Source organism: Cricetulus griseus, chromosome 6, assembly GCF_003668045.3.
Source record: "Cricetulus griseus strain 17A/GY chromosome 6, alternate assembly CriGri-PICRH-1.0, whole genome shotgun sequence".
Classification (NCBI taxonomy): Eukaryota; Metazoa; Chordata; class Mammalia; order Rodentia; family Cricetidae; genus Cricetulus; species Cricetulus griseus.
Genome location: NC_048599.1, coordinates 68,627,804 through 68,647,181, shown reverse-complemented (window position 1 = coordinate 68,647,181; position 19,378 = coordinate 68,627,804). Strand labels below are relative to the sequence as shown.

General features: G+C 37.3%; 1 protein-coding gene across 3 annotated transcripts in view; it reads left to right on the top strand.

Annotated features, from left to right (window-relative positions):
• The window catches only part of Kif18a (kinesin family member 18A), a 56,204-nt gene extending 52,109 nt beyond the window's left edge, over positions 1–4,095 (top strand). For all 3 annotated transcript variants that reach the window (XM_027422299.2, XM_027422297.2, XM_027422298.2), the window contains 2 exons: positions 1,052–1,161; positions 3,558–4,095. In XM_027422299.2, the coding sequence (XP_027278100.1) occupies positions 1,052–1,161; positions 3,558–3,640 (193 nt within the window). In that variant the 3' untranslated portion in view covers positions 3,641–4,095. The remainder of the gene's footprint in view (positions 1–1,051; positions 1,162–3,557) is intronic.
• The last annotated feature ends 15,283 nt before the right edge of the window (positions 4,096–19,378 follow it).

Genomic DNA, 19,378 nt, shown 5'->3' with positions numbered 1-19,378 from the left:
ACTGGTAAGGACTGCTACACTTTGCTCAGGTGACAATCTGAATTGTGCTCACTTTGTTAGACTAATGAACTACCACCCATTCCCACTAATTAATATTAAGTTTTCTGGGTTCTTTCATGCTCCCATGTTTTTATTAAAAATATTGCAAATGTTTATACTAAGAATGTTCTTAAAATGTAAACACAATCATATAAAATACATGTTTTCTTGAAATGTCTAGTTGTGGAAATTGTGTATTTGTGGGTTTAGACATGTTAAGGACTAGCACATGAGAAACCAATATTGTAAAATAATAATAAAGAATATAATAAAGAGAATAACTTGACTGTTCACAGACTATTAGTTACTACTCTGGTACATTTGCTCTGGTATCAATAATTAGATCCTGCCATTAAGGTTAAAAGAGATTAATGGTAGATGTGTACATAATTACTTGTTTTTTAATCTCCCTTTTCCTCCAATTAAAGATACAGGAGCTTGAAAGTAATAAGCTCTGGTATTTTCCACTTAGTAGGTTTCATATACATATTTAGATGTGCATATATTCTAATGTGTTTATAAGATATTATAACTGCTCCATGTATATTTTATCTACTATAATTTTTTTCTTCAACAAAAAGAAAATTAGAGTCCAAAAGCCCTAGATATTCCAAAATCTACCAAACTGAATTTTATCTGATAAAATTGTGAATGAAATTTTAATCCTAACAATATTTTTAATTTTTTTAAACCTTTAAAATCAGTGGATTTTTACCCCTTGTGTTTTCTCTCCACACTGTAAATAGCAAGCAGTGCTCATGTTCATTCTGGGAGAGCACCTGGGATATATACTCTGCAGAATTATTACCTGTACCCAAATCATCTTATCTAAATTTTATGAGTATCATTAAAATCACAAATAACTAGATTTATTTTTAAGTATTTTTAGTGCCTCCAATTACTTATGCAGGATTTCACAATTATTTCTGTATTTGATTTCCTACAATATAAAGCATATGAATTCAGGATATTTTTGAATGTCTTAACTAAAATGAAACCTTTTCTCTACAAGTTCTACATCAAATACTTCATTACAATCTGAAGAAAATTATGGATTTGCCAAACGCATTCGACAGGATAATTCAAGTGATAAGCGCTTTCAAGGAAACAGACTGACAATAGGTATGTCTGGGCTGTTAATCTGATATTTAATTACATAATTATCAGTTATACATATAGTACTTTGGTTTTATGTCATCATAAATATCTCCCTTTATATTTTGTGGTAGGATAGGTGTGATTTTTTTGCATTGTAGAAAAGGAAACTTAAGATACATTGTGAAGCATATATATTCAGTAGTGTACAGATACTAAAGTAGATCCAGAAGTCAGGACTAGATTTCCCAACTTACTCTGGTTACCTTTTTTGTTGTATAGACTGCCTCATATTGCAGATATCTGATGATTGAAATAATAGCTAAATGTATTATACAGTAAATCAATTACATACATAAAGTATGTGTACAGATTTAAATGTTTTGTTTTTGAGACAGGGTCTTGTTATATAGTACAAGCTAGCTAGTTTTGAACTAGTTATTCTCCTGCCACTCCTGCCCAGTGCTGAGATTATAGGCATGTGCCACCCTGCCTAACTCATTAACTATACTTTATAAATAAATTATATCCACTTTAAACTTTTCTCTCAGTACTTGTGTTTTTACATCTAGCCTCTGAATCATTTATAATTACTGTATAGTCTTGACTTTGCTCCTAGCTATAATCATATTGTGTCTCCCACTGACAAGTTGAGAGAAGATACTAATGAAGGATCCTATATACCTCAGTCACATGTGGGAGTGACATGAGTCAATGAGAACAAAAGTCCTTCTGTTTGACTATGAGTATTAGATCAACCAGTTCTAGACCACAAGGCCCAGACCTGTCTCTGACACCCCAGTTCCTATAACTTCCTTCAAAAAGTACTGATTTCTTTTTTTCTTTTTATTTAGTTTAGAAACAATCATATTTTACATATCAGTCCCAGTTCCCTTTCCCTCCCAGAAAGTAGTCCTTTCTTACACTAGTCTTGTGCTAGGTCCCAGAATGAATATGAAAATTTGTATGACTAGTTTCTTCTCTGGAGGAACTGACAGCACTAGGAATTTGTAGAACTCTCATGAGGGCTGGAGAGATGGCTCAGAGGTTAAGAGCACTGACTGCTCTTCCAGGGGTTCTGAGTTCAATTCCCAGCAACCACATTGTGGTTCACAAACATCCATTATGAGATATGGTGCCCTCTTCTGGTGTGCAGATATACACGGAAGCAGAATGTTGTACACATAATAAATAAATAAAATCTTTTTAAAAAAATGACAAAAATGAAAATCATAGCAAACAAGCAAAAGACTAAATGAAACAAACATACTTTTTGAGTTTATTTTGTCTTGGTCAATTACTCTGCATAGGACTGGCCCTGAAGTGTGGTTGATAGATCCACTAAGACTCCATTGGAGAAAACTGACTTTCCTTTTGCCCGTGGGTATCAATTACAGATAGTGATGGGAGATGGTATTTACTTCCTCCACTTAGTACTGGTACCCTGTGTGACTTCAGCCTGAGCAGATCTTATGCATCCTGCATAGTCTCCATGAGTTTGTCTGAGCATCATTCCTGTTATGTCCAGAAGACACTGTTTCCTTAGAGTCCTCCATCACTTCTGGCTCCTAGCATCTTTCTACCTCCTCTTCCTTATAGATCCCTGATCCTTGAGGGGAGGGCTTTGATGAAGACACCCCATTTAGAACTGAATGCTCCAAAGTCTCTCACTCTTTGTTCATTTTCCAATTGTGGATCTCTTGTTAATTCCCATCTACTGCAAGAAGATTCTCAGATATGAGTTGAGTGAGGCACTGATCTATATGTATAGATGTCATTAGAAGTCATTTTATTGCTCTATTCTCTTAGCAGGATGATAGTAGTATGTTTTCTGTTAAGACTATAACCTATGTATTCTGAGGTTCTTGGCCACTTTAGCAGTGTCAAGTCCATACTCAAGTTACATCTCATGTAGTGGGACTTACTTCCAACCAAAAGGAAAAAAAAAAACTGGTTGGTTACTCCTATAACATGTGTACCACTAATGCAGCAGTATATCTTGTAGGCAGGTCATTGTTATAGACCAAAGGGTGAATATTATGTTCTTTGGTTGCTGTTGGTCACTCTGGATCCTATGAAAGTGTGGTGACTGTGGTGAGAGTGCTTCTACATCACAGCCCTGTGTGGCCAATAGGAGTCCCTGGTAGAGGACTATGAGTTCTATGATTTAGAGACTAACAGAAAGGAATGGAGATGGATTAGCAGGGAAGGCTGGGGAGGATGCAGAGGAGGTGCAAGCTAAGGCAGCCCTGGGTTCACACCAAGAAGTAGAGACCTCAGAAAAAAATCTGTTATGTTTTAAGTTGTATGTGTTAATAAGTCATGAATTTCAAGAGTAAATTTTTGTCACTAAATTGTTAATATAAATTGAACTATGAGTTTTAAAAGTTTCTTTATATTTATTCATCTTTATTTTTTTCTAGGTTCTAAAAGAAACACCAACAAAATAAATTCAAACATGCTTAGAAAATTTAAAAGAAACACTTCTAAAGAAAATATGCACTAAAAAGTGTCTGTGTCCTTTGCCTGGTATTTGTCCCTGCAGAAATGTCTTTCAAGTCTCTGAAAGAAGGCCATCTAATATTGTTTACTAATTTCTTTTGTATTTTGAAAGTAAATATAAAATTACAACAGGTTATGTTTCCCATTTCTCAGATCTTTGTTAATCTTGAAAATCTCTAAGCATGATGTGAGTTTAATTTTACTTTACCACGACTTGATTAGGACATTTTAGAAAGATAGTGGAATAATTACCCTTCTTATTTTCAAAAGCAAGGAGACTTTGGAAGTCCCAAAATTAAGGCCAAGATGTATTTGCTTTTCTGTAGTCTGTCGATATATTGTTTTATTCATTCATGTGATTTTATTTTCAAAAACTTTGATGTAAAAATGTAGATATATATGTCCATAACATTGTAAATATTGTTTAGTATCTGTCATAAATAAAATGCTAATATTTGATTACTTGGTATATTAAAAATGTACATTTTAAAGTATTTGTCTTTCTCTTTTATTACAACCTCTTATATATTCTAAATGCTATTTTATACAAGCATGAATTTTGCAAGTTTGTTTTTCATATTAGAACAAGATACCCAGACCAAATCTGTAAACAACCTATAGGTTTCTTAATAAGAAGGAGCTTCGAGAAAATATTTTAATCATTCCTCTTACTTTGGGGATTACATATTTGCTTGTCTAGTTTGGCCTACTTTGTCGTCATAAATACGTTTAAGTTTGTGCCTCCAAGGAATTTTCACACCAAACCAAACAACCAAACTTATAAGACTTCTTAAGACTTTTGGTTAGTCTTTTTTTTTTTTAATATTTAAAATCTAATTGAGAAAGCATGAGAGAATAATCTTCATAGCTCCTTCTAATTTGTAAGGGTGTAGTCAGAATCTGTCAAAGGAAAGGCCTAATAAATTTTCACCGTTCTTTGTGATTAGTTTTTGGTTGTGTTGGCTGTTTCAAGAATAACCTTCTCTGGGCGTAGTGGCACACACCTCTGATCTCAGCACTTAGGGGTCAGTGGCCAGTGGATCTTGGAGTTTGAGTCTAGCCTGGCCTACAGAGTGAGTTTACAGGACAAGCCAGTGCTACTCAAGAGAAACCCTGTCTCTTGTAATTAATTTTAAAAAGAATTGCCTCCTACTTTGTATTTCTTTCAAAATATTTCAGTTAATTATATGTTTCCCACATAAATGACTAGAAGATTAGTAAGTCGGCCACAAGATGGATCAGCATAACACGGTGCCCTAAGTTTGATCCCTGGAACCCTGATATCAGAAGGAGAGAGCCAACTACACATTCGTCCTCCACATGTGCATCACAGCATATGCACATCCACATACACAAAAGTTACTGTACATATCTGTTGTCCACTTCAAGCCAGAAGCTATGTGATTTTCCTACATATGCGATTTTTGTCAAAGAATTTCTCCTTGTTAACCTATTTTAACACACCATGTCAAGGAGGAAATGAGGGAAATAGCAGTAATGAATGTAAGAATATAAAGCTGTTTCAATGCAAATAAATGCAAACTATTTGTATTGAAACTAGAACAAGAATGCTGTTGGGTCATTGTACAACCATTTTAAATGAACTATGTATAAAGTAGATCAAATATTTTTTCAAATATGTACATATGTTGTTCATAAACACAGAGTTTAGCAAATCTTCACAAAATGGAAATCCTTATGAAGTAAAATTGTTTCCTCATCTGCCTGCATTCCCAGAAGTAACTATTATTAATAGCTCAGTTACCCACCAAATCATTTATTCATGTATGTGTTAGTTATCTATTGTTCTAACCAAAGCAACTTGAAGGAAAGGTTTGATTTGACTTACAATTTTTAAAAGAGGTACCATCCATCATGGCCAGAACAGCACGGTAGTGGATACATGAGACAGTTGTTCTCATTTCGTCTTTCACTTTTTCCTTTTTATTCAGCTTGGAAACGTACACCCTGTTTCAGGGTTGGTCTTTCTTGCATACTGATACTTCTGGAAGTGACCTCAAACATACCCTGAGGTGTTTTTCTGATGATTCTAAATCTAATCAAGTTGATAATGATTTATTAACCCTCAAAATTTATATATTTGGATTCTATTTAATTGTATCATACTTTTTTCTATTTCATGTTTACATTTAAATTCAGATATTTGTAAAAAGTTTTTAAGTGTGACTTTCATAAATATATGATAAAAACTAGTAGCTAAGTCTAATCAAAATTTTATTTATAGTGTCCAGTTTTTTTCCTTTGTTCTTTTATTTATTTGACCTCATGTTATCATTGGATAATTTGATTAGGAATGTCAAATAGCAAAAATATTACCAACCACTAAAGAAGGAGTAATGAGTAATATCACTGAAAATATACTTTGAACAATAATGTTATAGACTACTACGTTATTGGCCCTGTTGCAGACACTTGACACTTCCTATTGCCACTTGCTAACAGCCATGGTCAGCATCAACCAGTTCTTTAACATGGCAGCCAGTCATGCCTCCTTTAAGCTGTTCACAAACAGTTGCAAGACAACAGAAAAATTTCCCACTCTTAGCACTGCACAGAAAGGATGTGGAGATAGGACTTCGTCTTTGCACAGAATTATTCCAGGACTCATGTGCCAACGTGGTGACTTCACAAATCACAATGGCACTGGTGACAAGTCCATCTATGGGGAGAAATTTGAGGATAAGAACTACACCCTGAAGCATTTGTCTTTCCCATAGCAAATGATGGGTCAAACAAATGTTTCTCGGTTTTTCATCTATGCTGTCAAGACTGAGTGGTTCAGTGGCAAATGTCTTTGGGAAGTAGAAAAAAGGTGTGAATGTCGTGGAAGCCATTGAACTTTTTGAGTGCAGGAACCAACAAGGTGATTGCCATTGCCAACAGTGGACACCTCTAATACTTTTTTGACTTGCTTGCATATTACCCAACAAGAGGTCACTTTTGTAGCTCAGGAGACTGCCCCCACCCTCTCTATTCACAATACCACTTACTTTCTGTTCCCGCTAATGCTCCTTGGGTTCCATATAGTTCCCTACCCCCTTCTGGGTCTAGATGGATTACAGGGTTAAGTCTGATTTTAAATCAAAGCCAGATAAGAAAAAAATTAAGAATTTTAGAAAGCATAGCTATGACTGAGGATTTTATGAAGTACCTGTTTACTCTTGCTTAACAAATTGAAATAATTTTCCACGAAACACTATCAGACATTTTTATTAAGACCTTGTAAAATGGTTTTTTGCAAGATAACATTTTAAGGAGATTATGTTTCTCTACTGTTTAAAATTCTTTAAAGAGCATATTTTTATGTGCCTGCAAATTGTATGACAAAAGATAGAATGCTGTCATAGCCTACTGCATTAGCAACACTGCAAGCTATATTTGTAAGCAGTTCTGCAAGTGAAGAAGACCAGGATCAAGCTGCTGGCATCCAGCGAGGGCCGCCTTGAATCATCACAGAATAACTGCTCTTGAAAGTTTAGATTGAGTACTAAAATCCATCCTTCATATGACTTCTTTAAAAAGTGACAGCTGCCCAGGCAGGTCATCCTGTGGCATTTTAAGTAGACCCTTAGCCCTTAGAAAAGCAAGTTCCTACCTACAACGACTAGTGTGTCAAACAAAGAGATACCAGAAACTGTCCTAAAATGTTTCTGTTAAATATATAGCAATGTATGTGTCTGTCTCCAAGTACATCTAAGGGTAGATAGAGTAGCTAAAAGTAATTGGTTTTTAATCTTGTGTGTGAGAAAGTGGGCTCATTCATGGCACATCTCAAATGTGGAGGTAGAGTGGAACTTCAGGTAGTGGTCCTCCCTGTCCACCTCATATTTGACAACATCTGTTTGCTAATATGTATTATCAGGCTAACTGGCCTGCAAAATTGCATGATTCTCCTATCACCACCTTCCTCTTGCTGAAGGAGTACTTGAATTACAGATGCTTTCTATCACATTTGACTTTAGCCCAGTCCTTAAAATGGCAGGCAAGCACTCTACCCAATGAACAATCTTCCCCAGCCCCCAAAAGCTAATTTTTTAAAATATTTATGCTTTCAAACAGATGGAGGTATAAGTCGGTTGTGTCTGGTAGCACCGTTCCAAACCCTGCCCTGTGAGATGTTTAAGTGGAAACTCCACAGCTAGCCTCTATATTTATCCAAAGAGATTGGGATATTTGGGAGCCCCTTTCCAAACTCTGCCCTCAGGATGCCAAGCTTCGGCCCCTACCTGGAAGTTGCCTTGGTACAGACTCTGCCCTTAAAAAGGCTGCCATTGGTGGCTCCCCCCGACCCCCACCAGGGCATTAAAAGCCCCCACCTCTGGATTCACTATTAAACAACTCTATAATCAGGACTTCGGACAAAAATACTGTCCTCTAGCTCACGCCTCTTCCTGTGTGTGTGTGTGTGTGTGTGTGTGTGTGTGTGTGTGTGTGTGTGTGTGTATGGTCTCACTTCGTAGACCATATTAGTCTCAAACTAGCAGCAATCCTGAGTGCTGACATTGCAGACAGGTACCCTACAAGTCACTTTTCAAATGCAAAATGGAATCCCTCCCTAATTCTATTGTCCTTGAGACTGTTGGGACCCAGCCCCCATGGGGTCTCTAAGACTTGTTTTCCAGCATAACCACTGGTACCTCCTGTTTTCCTGACCTCACCTCCACTAGGATCAATACCCTGTTGTGAACCCTTTGACCTGGGGTTTTTGTAAGTTTGTTTATAAGGCTGCTCCACAATAAAGGTGAAAGACATTCTCTCAGAAAGTGGACCAGGCTTCTTGTCCTTCATCCAAATCTCCAGGCTTTTGCCGGATACTGAGACTGAGCAGCCGCATGAGATCTACCATTTTCCCATTCTGTCTTTCATATGACTATTTCACAATCCTGTTTTTTAAGAAGTCATTAATCCCCACTCTTCCCAATAACAACTCTTACTATTGGTTGTTCACTCGCATCCACACCCACTGTATGTTTTGTTTAATGTTAAGGGGTGGAATGTGCCGGAAATCAACCCAGCAGACTTGGGCCTGGTAGCTTACACACTCAGTCTCCACAGCAGCACAGTTCTCAACCCCACATGCTTCTGAAGTTCTGTTATTCCAAATACATCCTCTATTGAATCCCTTTCACATGAAAAGTATTAACCTGCTCAAGCTACAGCTGGAAGGGCAGTCTCTGAGGATACATTCTATCTGAGCTTTCTTTTGCTGTATACTCCACTTGTAATTCAGTTTGGGCACAGCTGATGTTTTGAGTCCAGTTAGCTCTGTACCTACAAGTGGAAAAGAACCTTGTCACTTCAAGGGCATCACTGGCAAACAGTGATCACTTTACTGTCTGGTTCTAAAGAGTATTACCAGAAATGACTTCAACTTAATTTTTTTTTTCAGTTCAATTATGGGAAGAATTTAAATTTTATTCTAATGCCCCTCTCTTTTTTTAATGGAGTTTTAAGGCAGGCTAACACATTTTAGTCCAGGTTGTGCTCTCAAGACTTAACATACTGTTTTCTTGAGTTTCCAAATTTCATCACTCCCCACAAACAAGTGACCAAAAATGTTATTCAGTTCTATAAATCGTCTCCTGAATGTCTAGCCTCAAATTTCTGCCTCTACTCAGGCATGCTTACTTGCCTGTATCACAACGGATTGCTGCTGCTACTTGTCTGTCTTTACACCACCAAATGTTTTACATTAATTACTCTCATCATCTTATAATATCCCACTAGTTTTCCATTGGAACCACTCTTCTACTTTTTATAATATACTGGAAACCAAAATAAAAAAGTTAGAAATCCAAGGATCAATATTAGTTAGGCATGCCTTTACCTGGTCATTCCTGGCACACAGCACCAAACCCACAAGGATATGGAATAGATAGATAGATAGATAGATAGATAGATAGATAGATAGATAGAGGATGTACACACATGAAGGGAAAAGCTAGAACATCCATCAGTAATTACAGTAGCAAAGATCTATGTACCTTGGCTATGTTTCACATAGACTTTTCCAAACCCATTTTTAATTCCCATCTAATGCTTCTGCCAAAGATGACTTTGGCTTAGGTCTGATAAAGCCACCCAGAGACTTTCCACTACATATAAATCATTCAAGCAATTGGGTGTTTTTCTTGATTCTTGAAGAAATACACATTTTTTATATTTTTGGTTGTGAGCCTATCCTTTAATAGCTGAAACATCTCTCCAACCCAAAGTATACCACTTCCATCTTTAGTTCCAAAGATTATTTAAAACACAAGCCTTGAAACACCCCCAAAAGGAATTAAATAAACCCCAAAACAGGTAAAGTTTATTGTTTCTTGTTTTAAAACTCTGGAAACAAGTCCCCCCACTCCCCCCCACCCCGTGGAGGTTTCTAAGGTTAATTTGGCAGGACATTTTGGTATGATGAGATTTTAGATTGCTTTAAAAGTCAAAACTCCCTGAATAAACTGGTACCTCCTGCAAGACAAAGACACCATGGCTAACAATTTATGATATTAAACATTTTTAACGGGTAATTTCATTTTTTTTTACCCACTATTGGAAGTGAATTTGTAACTAAGAGTAGTGGGAAGTGGTGGCTGTCAGAGTTAGTTGGAACTCATCTCAAAAGCCTCCATCTGTCAGTAGTTCAGCATCATTGCTCAGAGACCCAAGGTGATACAGTTGATTGCATAGGAATGACATTTCCAGGTGAAATCCATTATAAAAGTAAACTAATTCCCAGTCATGACCTTATGGACCATGAGATAGTCCCTCTGCGACCAGTCGTCCCTCGGTCTGCTGTAAATGGAAGATGAATGCAATCATTCATTTGGCATGTGCCAGATAGAAACATTTTCCAGTTTTCCCCTTATTCATTTAATGTTCATTTAAAAATGCACACCCAAAAGGACTTGATATTTAATTCTTTTATAAACTGTAAACATTTCACACTGTGGTATTTGGATATCTTACAGACTTTGTCTGTAAACAGAAGTTGTTTCGAGGCATACTCCAGATATTCACTGGTACAAAACTTCAGAAGCTTAATAAGTTCTCCAAGTGAATACAAATACTTTTTACCATTGGGATAGAAAAAGGCACATTTACTGCTATGTGTGTTACAGATGTTTGCATTTTAGTGGCTATAATCATGGCTATCTACAGAATATGTTTTCATGATAAATCCTGAATTATGGGCAGTATCTTGAAAAATCTATTCATAAAACTCATACTAAAATAAAAAATTAAATATCTACATTCTATCATATTACAAAATTCTAGATCAAATGCAACATTCAGTTGCATAACAGCATGATTAATCAGTTTGAATGGCTTGGGTTTGGAATAGTGTTCAGTTGGGAATATCACTATAAAGAAAATGGCTTAAGTTGGGGGAAGAAGGGAACCTGCTCTTGAATAATCAATTTTCCAGTTGTAGAACTAGTTACATACCTGCAGCAAAAAAAAAAAAAAAAAAAAAAAGACCTTTTTTATTCAAAACTAGACTTACTGGAAGAGTCAGCCTATTTTATTAGTACAGTAATCATAACTAGTTAATAATATCAAATCAAATGAATTCATTGATACAAATATGAAACTAGTACTTTAAATGTCAACAAAAAGTTGAGTAGGGAACTTCCATTATAAATATGAAAGGCAGATGACTCAGTGGGTAAAGATACTTGATGCCAGGCCCAACGACTTGGGGATCTACATATGGAGGAAGGACATAACCGACTCCCAGAAGTTGTTGTCTGACATTTATAAATATGCCATGCACATATCTACATGCACACATTAAATAGATAAATATTCATAAATGACAGGCAGTCATAGACTCTCAAAACTAAATTTGTATTTATTATAATTTTAACCCGTGCGTGTGTTTTAAATAGCACTGTTTTTATTAACAAAAATTGGAGCCAATAGTGTCATGATTTTATATTTCTGTAAATGTTAGGTAAGTTCCATAAACCTAAACTGAAAAAAAAGTACACCAATATTTTCATGTCCTGTTAATTTTAGTTGTGCAATGTACATGACAATGAGCCTGGAAGCTTTATGAGACCCAAGTTTACAATGCTTTTCATGATTGGGCCCTAGTATCTAGCATAGTCCTGATACCTGACTGTCTGTCTACTAGCGTTCAAGAAATCCAATGGAATGCCATGCTATAGTTGATGTTGGCATTACACAGGGAATCAGGCTATATGAGAAAATAAACACTGTACAAGTAATAGCTGTTTTATTTAGTTTTTTTAACCAACAACAAAAATGTGACTAGCTTCTTACAATTATCATTTCAAATGTATACTGACTCCTCCAGAATGGCCTGGGTCACATGCTCTCCCTCTCAGGTATCCAGTGAGTCATGAAACTTGAGAGGTACATGCCATTTCCCCTCTGTGTGGGCAGAAGAAAGTGTGGCTATGCCATTCTTAGCAAAGCACTGATTTTAGCACTAAATATCAGATTGTTTTTTCTAAAAGTTTTGCAAAAACAATCGTATCTTAACATATCAGACTTTCATAATGTCAAGATTACGAAAGTCTTGACTGAACAGTTACTAAATCTGTAACAGTCAATGTTTATAGGGAATTTTTACCCAATGAAGAATTTCTCAAATTAAAACTTATCTAACATGCCAGGTATTGTTGATGGTGCACATCTTTAATCCCAGCACTCTGGAGGCATAGGCTGGTGGATCTCTGTGAGTTCAAGGCCAGCCTGGTCTACCAAGCGAGTTCTAGGACAGGCTCCAAAACAACACAAAGAAACCCTGTCTCTAAATAAATAAATAAATACAACAACAAAAAAAAAAACTTATCTAACACATCTACTAAACAGCTTTTGTTAATCCTGTGTGAGTTTACTCTACCAACATAGTCAGACATATACATGATTAACTGAGTTCAGTTTTCCTAGACTATATAGTCAACATACTGTTCTATTTTTTGTGAGTAGTTACATGGTTGAATTAGTAGTTTGTTTGTTTTCTATATATCACTGCCCTATAAAATGAGACTTGAGGACTTGGAGTGCTCTTGTAACTTGAATTTGCGGATTAATAATTTTAAGTAAATATCATTTTATTTACATCCTGACCCTAGGAAAGAAACTATCCCTTTTCCTTATATAAAGGAAACTGCTTCTCTCTAAACTCTCAACACCTTACTATCCCCACAATACTTCATTTCAACACAAAGCAGTGTAAGTTTTTTCCATGCAAACTCATCTTCCAATTATCTGGACACCAAGTGGATATCTGTCTTATGACATTAACTACCTAGAACTAGTGAAGACTCCACAGGTCAATGGTTCAGTCTACAGACTGCATGCTACTTCAAGCACCAATCACATACATCTCTTAAGTCTTCGAATCTGGGCTACAATTTTAGGGTTCTCATGAACCACCTTCTTGTGTTTAATCATTTGCTGTCATTATTCAGGAAATTCAGAGAAGCATTATACTTGTGTTTACCCTTTTATTATGAAGTATTATTTTAGTAACAGCCACACAAATAGAACGTCCACGTAGGACAAGGAATAAGGAAGAGAGTGAAGTTACCAAGAGGGTTGACACCATGCTCTTTCATGTGACCAACAACCTGGAAGTTCTCCAAATCCCATTCCTTTGAATTTTTGTGGAAGCCTTTTCATTATGTAGGCATGATTGATTAAATCATTGGTCACTGGGGATAAAGTCATCCTCTAGGCCCTTAAGCCACCTTACTAGTCATGTGACTGGTTCCCCTGGCAACCAGACTGCATCCTGTGGTTATGGGGACTTTCCAACATTCCCTCATTAAACTAAGCTCAGGTGTGGTTGAAAGGAACTTGTTATGAACAACAGAAGATATTCCATTCTCCTTTGTTCCTTTTACCACTTAGGAAATTCCAAGAGTTTTAAGAGTGCTGGGCCAGAAACAGATAAACATCAAATGCATGTATAAGTTACAATATCACTGCAGTTGTTAAAAATTGACCTTGGAACCTTAGAATACAGCATTGGGAGTTTCTCTCCATCTCTTATCTCCTCACTAGTAGGATTCCCTTCTATACCACTCCTCCCTCTTCATGACATTTTGTATGAATAAGAAATCTCTGAGTATATACCTTCTACTAATGGGATGCTATAATCTTTAGAAAACCCTTCCTTATGTTGGGTCTAAATCAGATCCATGGAAATGCTAACCTACTGCTTCTAATCTATTCTTGAAAGCAATGAAGTTGCATATCTTGTCAGTTTGCCACTTAGATGTAAAATAAAATCTGCCTTGCAGGATCATTAACCTTTATTACAAGAACTTGATAATGTCACTGGGAAATAGGCAGTTCCTGATTGTTTGCATATGCTATATTAGTCAGGAATGTCTACAGCTGCAAAGAAAAGCACACCCAACCAAAATAGTTTAAGGAGTGAGGATTTGCCTTTCTCATAACTAGGAACCTGGAAAGTTAATTGCTGGTGTTTGCTCTGCAGTTCAGTGATGCTCACAGATTTTTCTCTTCAGTACTTTGGGTCTTTCTGGTCATTTCCTATGTTCAAGGCTAGCAGGAAAAAAAAAAAGCTCAATGTTTTTCCCAGCTGTATGGCTTTTGCTCAAGAAGGCAAAAACTAGAAGGCAAAATCTTCCCAGAATTACTCTAACCAGACTCTATGACATGTATACCTCATCTTGGCCCTTAATGGGATATGACTAAATAAGTGATCATTAATTAATAACTGACTGGATATATTCATATTAATGCTGCCATGTGAAGAGAAGTCTGCCTTTTGGAGGAATTAAAATCCATATAAAATTGAATAAGAAACAGTCAAAAACATCTCATTCCTTTTTGAAAAGGAAAGAGCAATATTCATAAACAATTAAAGTGAACCACATTTCAGGCCTCTTCCTTGCTTGCTATCAGTTGAAAACTCAAGTGGTTTCAATGATGTGCAGCTGAGTTCTGTCTTCAATAACAAACATTAAGTGTGTAGTCAATAAGTTTTTGTGGAGATTTTCCTAGTGCCATCTCAAAATACAATAGGTAAATGAAAATATTTAAAAGTTCCAGAGACAAGCAAAAATAAGAGATTTTTAGAAATGCAAAATCTCAGCTTTCACCCCAGCTGAGAGAGAGAGAGAGAGAGAGAGAGAGAGAGTGTGTGTGTGTGTGTGTGTGTGTGTGTGTGTGTGTGTGTGTGTGTGTGTTTGCTAGTCTACTATATGTAAGAACCTGTAGAGGTCAAGTTCCCCAGAAATAGTCACAAGTGGCTAGGAGCCTTCCATTGTGAGTTCTGGGAACCAAGGCCAGGTCAACCAGCATGTGCTCCTATCCATTGACCTAACAATCCAAACCCTAGAAAATCCCCAATCTAAGTTGTTTGAAATGTTTGCTTCCTTCCATCCTTCACCATCAAGTTTTCATGATTATATGCTTATTAAATGAATGTTCTTCAATCTAAGCAGTGGTTGAGAGGCTGCCTTAAATGCCCTTCTCTGATAATGAAATTGATGTCTACCTTATATGCCATCCTAGAGCCTTCATCCAGTAGCTGATAGAAGCAGAGATAGACACCCACAGCTAAACACTGAGCTGAACTCTGGAATCCAATTGCAGAGCGGGAGGAGTAATGAGCAAAGGGGTCAATACCAGGCTGTAGAAACCCACAGAAACAGCTGACCTGAACAAGGGGTTGTACATGGACCCCAGACAGATAGCTGGGAAACCAGCATAGGACTGTTCCAGACCCCCTGAGAGAGAATGTCATTTTGGAGGTCTAGGCAATCTATGGGCACTCTGGTAGTGGATCACATATGACTGGACTTCTGCTACTCAGGGAGGGTGAGGCCTTCCATGGGGGGGAATCTTCAAAAATCTGTTATAAAATTTGGAGCAGGGCCTAGGTCCGCCCCTGTGTATCTAGGCTGAGAGAGTACCCCCTAGGTGGAATGGGCTCCCAAAGTCCATTCTTTTGCTAGGGATAAATACTGATCCACTACCAGAGGCCCCATATATTGCCCAGGCCTCCTAACTAACACCCACTTTCAAGAGAGTCTAGGTTGGTCCTATGCTGGTTTTCCAGCTATCAGTTTGGGGTCCATGAGCTCCCCCTTGTTCAGGCCTGCTATTTTTGTGGGTTTCTCCAGCCTGGTCTTGACCCCTTTGCTCATCATTCCTCCCTCTCTGCAACTGGATTCCAGAGTTCAGCTCAGTGTTTAGCTGTGGGTGTCTGCTTCTGCTTCCATCAGCTACATGCAGGCTCTAGGATGACATATAAGGTAGTCATCAATCTCGTTATCAGGTAAGGGCATTTAAGGTAGCTTCTCCACTACTGCCTAGATTCTTACTTGGGGGTCATCCTTGTGGATCCCTGAACATTTCCCTAGTGCCAGATTTCTCTTTAAACCTATAATGGCTTCCTCTATTATGGTATCTCTTTTCTTGCTCTGCTCTATTCTTCCCCTGACTCAATATTCCTGCTCCTTCATATCTTCCTCCCCACCTCTTCTCCTCTTCTCTTTCTCCTAACTCCATCTTCCCTCCTGCCATGCTCCCAATTTGCTGAGGAGATCTTGTCCCTTTCCCCTTCTCCAGGGGACCAGGTATGTCTCTCTTAGGGCCCTCCTTGTTTCCTAGCTTCTCTGGCAATGTGAATTGCAGGCTGGTAATCCTTTGCTCTATGTCTAAAATTCATATATGAGTGAGTATATACCATGTTTGTCTTTTTGTGACTGAGTTACCTCACTCAGCATGGTTTCTTCTAGCTCCATCCATTTGCCTGCAATTTTCAAGATTCCATTGTTTTGTTTTATTCTTTCCACTAAGTAGTACTCCATTGTGTACACATTTTCTTTATCTACTCTTCAGCTGAGGGCCATCTAGGTTGCATCCATGTTCCAGCCATTACAAATAATGCTGCTATGAATATAGTTGAACAGATATCCTTGTTGCATAAATGTGCATCTTTTGAGTAAATGCCTAAGAATGGAATTGCTGGATATTGTGGTAGATAACTGATTTTCCTGAGGAACCGCCATACTGATTTCCAAAGTGGCTGTAGGAGTTGGCACTCCCACCAGCAGTGGAGGAGTGTTCCCCTTTCTCCACATCCTCTCCATAAATGAGTGTTCTTTAATGTTTTGTTTTTGTATAATCCTTCTAAGTACTCTCAATGTTATAATTATATAGATCTCATTTATGTAGCATTGAAGAATACAGTTTGATTGAGGTGAAACAAATGTATACAATACCTCAGAGTTTCCTAACTTCAACTGACTTGACATCTTGGACCCCATTGTTCTTTGTTAGGAGGAACTGTCCTAAGCAATGCTGGCTGCTTAGTCACATTCCTAGCCTCTATTAACTAGATGCCAGTAGCAATCCCCACTCTAGCTGTGAAAACCAAAGGTGTTTCCAGACCTTGCCAAATTCCCTCAGGGGGCAAAATAGTCCTGATTGAGAAACAATGCACAGAACCAAAACATTGACATTTGACAAAGAATCAGCCAAGCAGAGGTTCCTAATTTCTTGCTAGCTCTCCCCTAGCTTCTCACACAGATGCCAATGTTTATTGAAGTTCATCCCATGAATTTATTTTTTATTTTGCTAAACTTTCTTTTTAAGTAATTTTTGAAAATATAGTGTGGGCTGAGGAGATGACTCAGTGTACAACATCACTTTCTATATAGAGCATATCTATACAGATGTGCTTCCTGCAAAGAGCACAAGGACCTGAGTTCAAATCCCCAACACCCACATGAAAGCCAGGCATGGTCAAATGTACCTGTTACCCCAGTGCCCCAGGAGATGAAGGTTTTCTGTGGCTTGCTAGCTGCAAGCCTACCTCCAGATTTGGTTAAAGACCCTGTATGGAGAAATTGAGGTGATAGAGAAGGACATCCTCCTCCAACCTCTCTACAAGCATGGCCACTTGTATCCGCATGGGACTATACACAAAATACACTCACATGTACCACACACATATACCATACCTAAAAAAGAAAGGAAGGAAGGAAGAAAGAAAGGAAAGAAGGGAAGGAAGGAAGGAAGGAAGGAAGGAAAGAAAGAAAGAAAACAAGAGAAAGTGTATATGGACAGTAAACTTTCTGCTTGTGTTTTGTATCCACAAATACCTGATTTGGTCCTTATTACCTTAGCTGACTATAGAAATCTGTATTTGGGGGCTGGAGAGATGGCTCAGCCATTAAAAGCTAGGCTAACAACAAACATAAGAAATCTATATTTGGTATCCCTTCACCCAGGACCCTAAAAACTGCTCCATGAAGAGTCCTTAATATCAATTCTGACAACAATATTATTTCCTACATATATTAGCATAAATATGACATCAGACTGTGTATTATTGTTATATCAAAGTATCAGCACTCTATTATTATTTTACCAGCAGTTTCATAATTTAATATTTGCTATCTTTTCATCTCTATTTTCTCCTGCCTTCTGGTCACTTTCTCCCAGCATTTTATTCCTTAGTTATTATATTTTTCTCTATTAGTTTTAATGCACACCTTCTTCTCCTGTTAGTTATTATGTTAAATGTGACAAGTTAATCACAAACTTACCCAAATCTAATGGAACTTAAACACTTCTTCCAAACAATCCAAAGACCTATACTCACCTTAATTTTGTCTACACTTTGGACATATACTTTTATTCTACATATGAATTTGATTTACATTTTAATTCTCAGATTTGCTATCACAATATACCAGGTATCCTTAGAATTATCACCTGCCATGTTAGGGGTGGACCCAGTGTCTTGTGCACAATAGGTAATCACCCACCATTGATCTTTGCCATCAGCCCTAGACTCTCCTTTTAACTAGAAACAATTATAGTTGATACTATTATGAGTTATGTGTGTTTGCTTGTCTGATGCTATCTTAACCCATGTTCACCTTGTTTCATTTTATACCTTCTTATCTTGTCTTCTCTGTGGGGATAGAGATTGACTTCAGGGTGTCAAGCATGCTACCATGGAGTTGTACCACCAACCCCTCCCACTTTTATTCTTGGTGGATTAAATTTTTATTGTAGAATTCCAAGCTTCCAAATGGTCTGTTTTGTCTAATCAGAGGGGATGACACAAGTCCACAGATGGCAACTTTCAAACTACACAATTTATTTTCTTGGTGTATGTGTGTACAGTTGTAGGAGTTGGTTGTCTCCTTGTGCCGTGTACATTCCAGGGCTCTAACACAAGTTCTGTGCCTTGGCATTGAGAACCTTCATAGACTAAAGCAGCAAAATCTGGTGTCACCTCTCCTGCTGCCCCCTTTAAAGATAATCTGTCTTTTCCTTTGGCTACTGAGGTGGGTTTCTTGGTGTTAGCTTTCTGTTTTCATTACACATAGGTCTATCTCTCCTCTACTTTCTTTCCCTTCTTTTGACTTCTTTTTCCTTCTTGAAATACACTGGATATCTGAAACTGCAGACTGAAATCTGTGATGAGCTGGAGGAATTCCCCACCACTATCTCTTAAACATCTTTAATTATGTTCCAATGCTGTTTTCCCATTAATTTCTATAGTTAAGAAAAGGAAAATAAATCTGACACCAAAATAAACTGTGGCATATAACCATCACTTGAAAATTGTTTTATTTCATGTTTGTTACAGAACTTATTCTTATTAGGAAAATAGTATGCACATGTCATTGTTCATACCTGTCTTAGTGTTCTCTACATAAATATAACAAATAAGATATATACATATATATACATATAT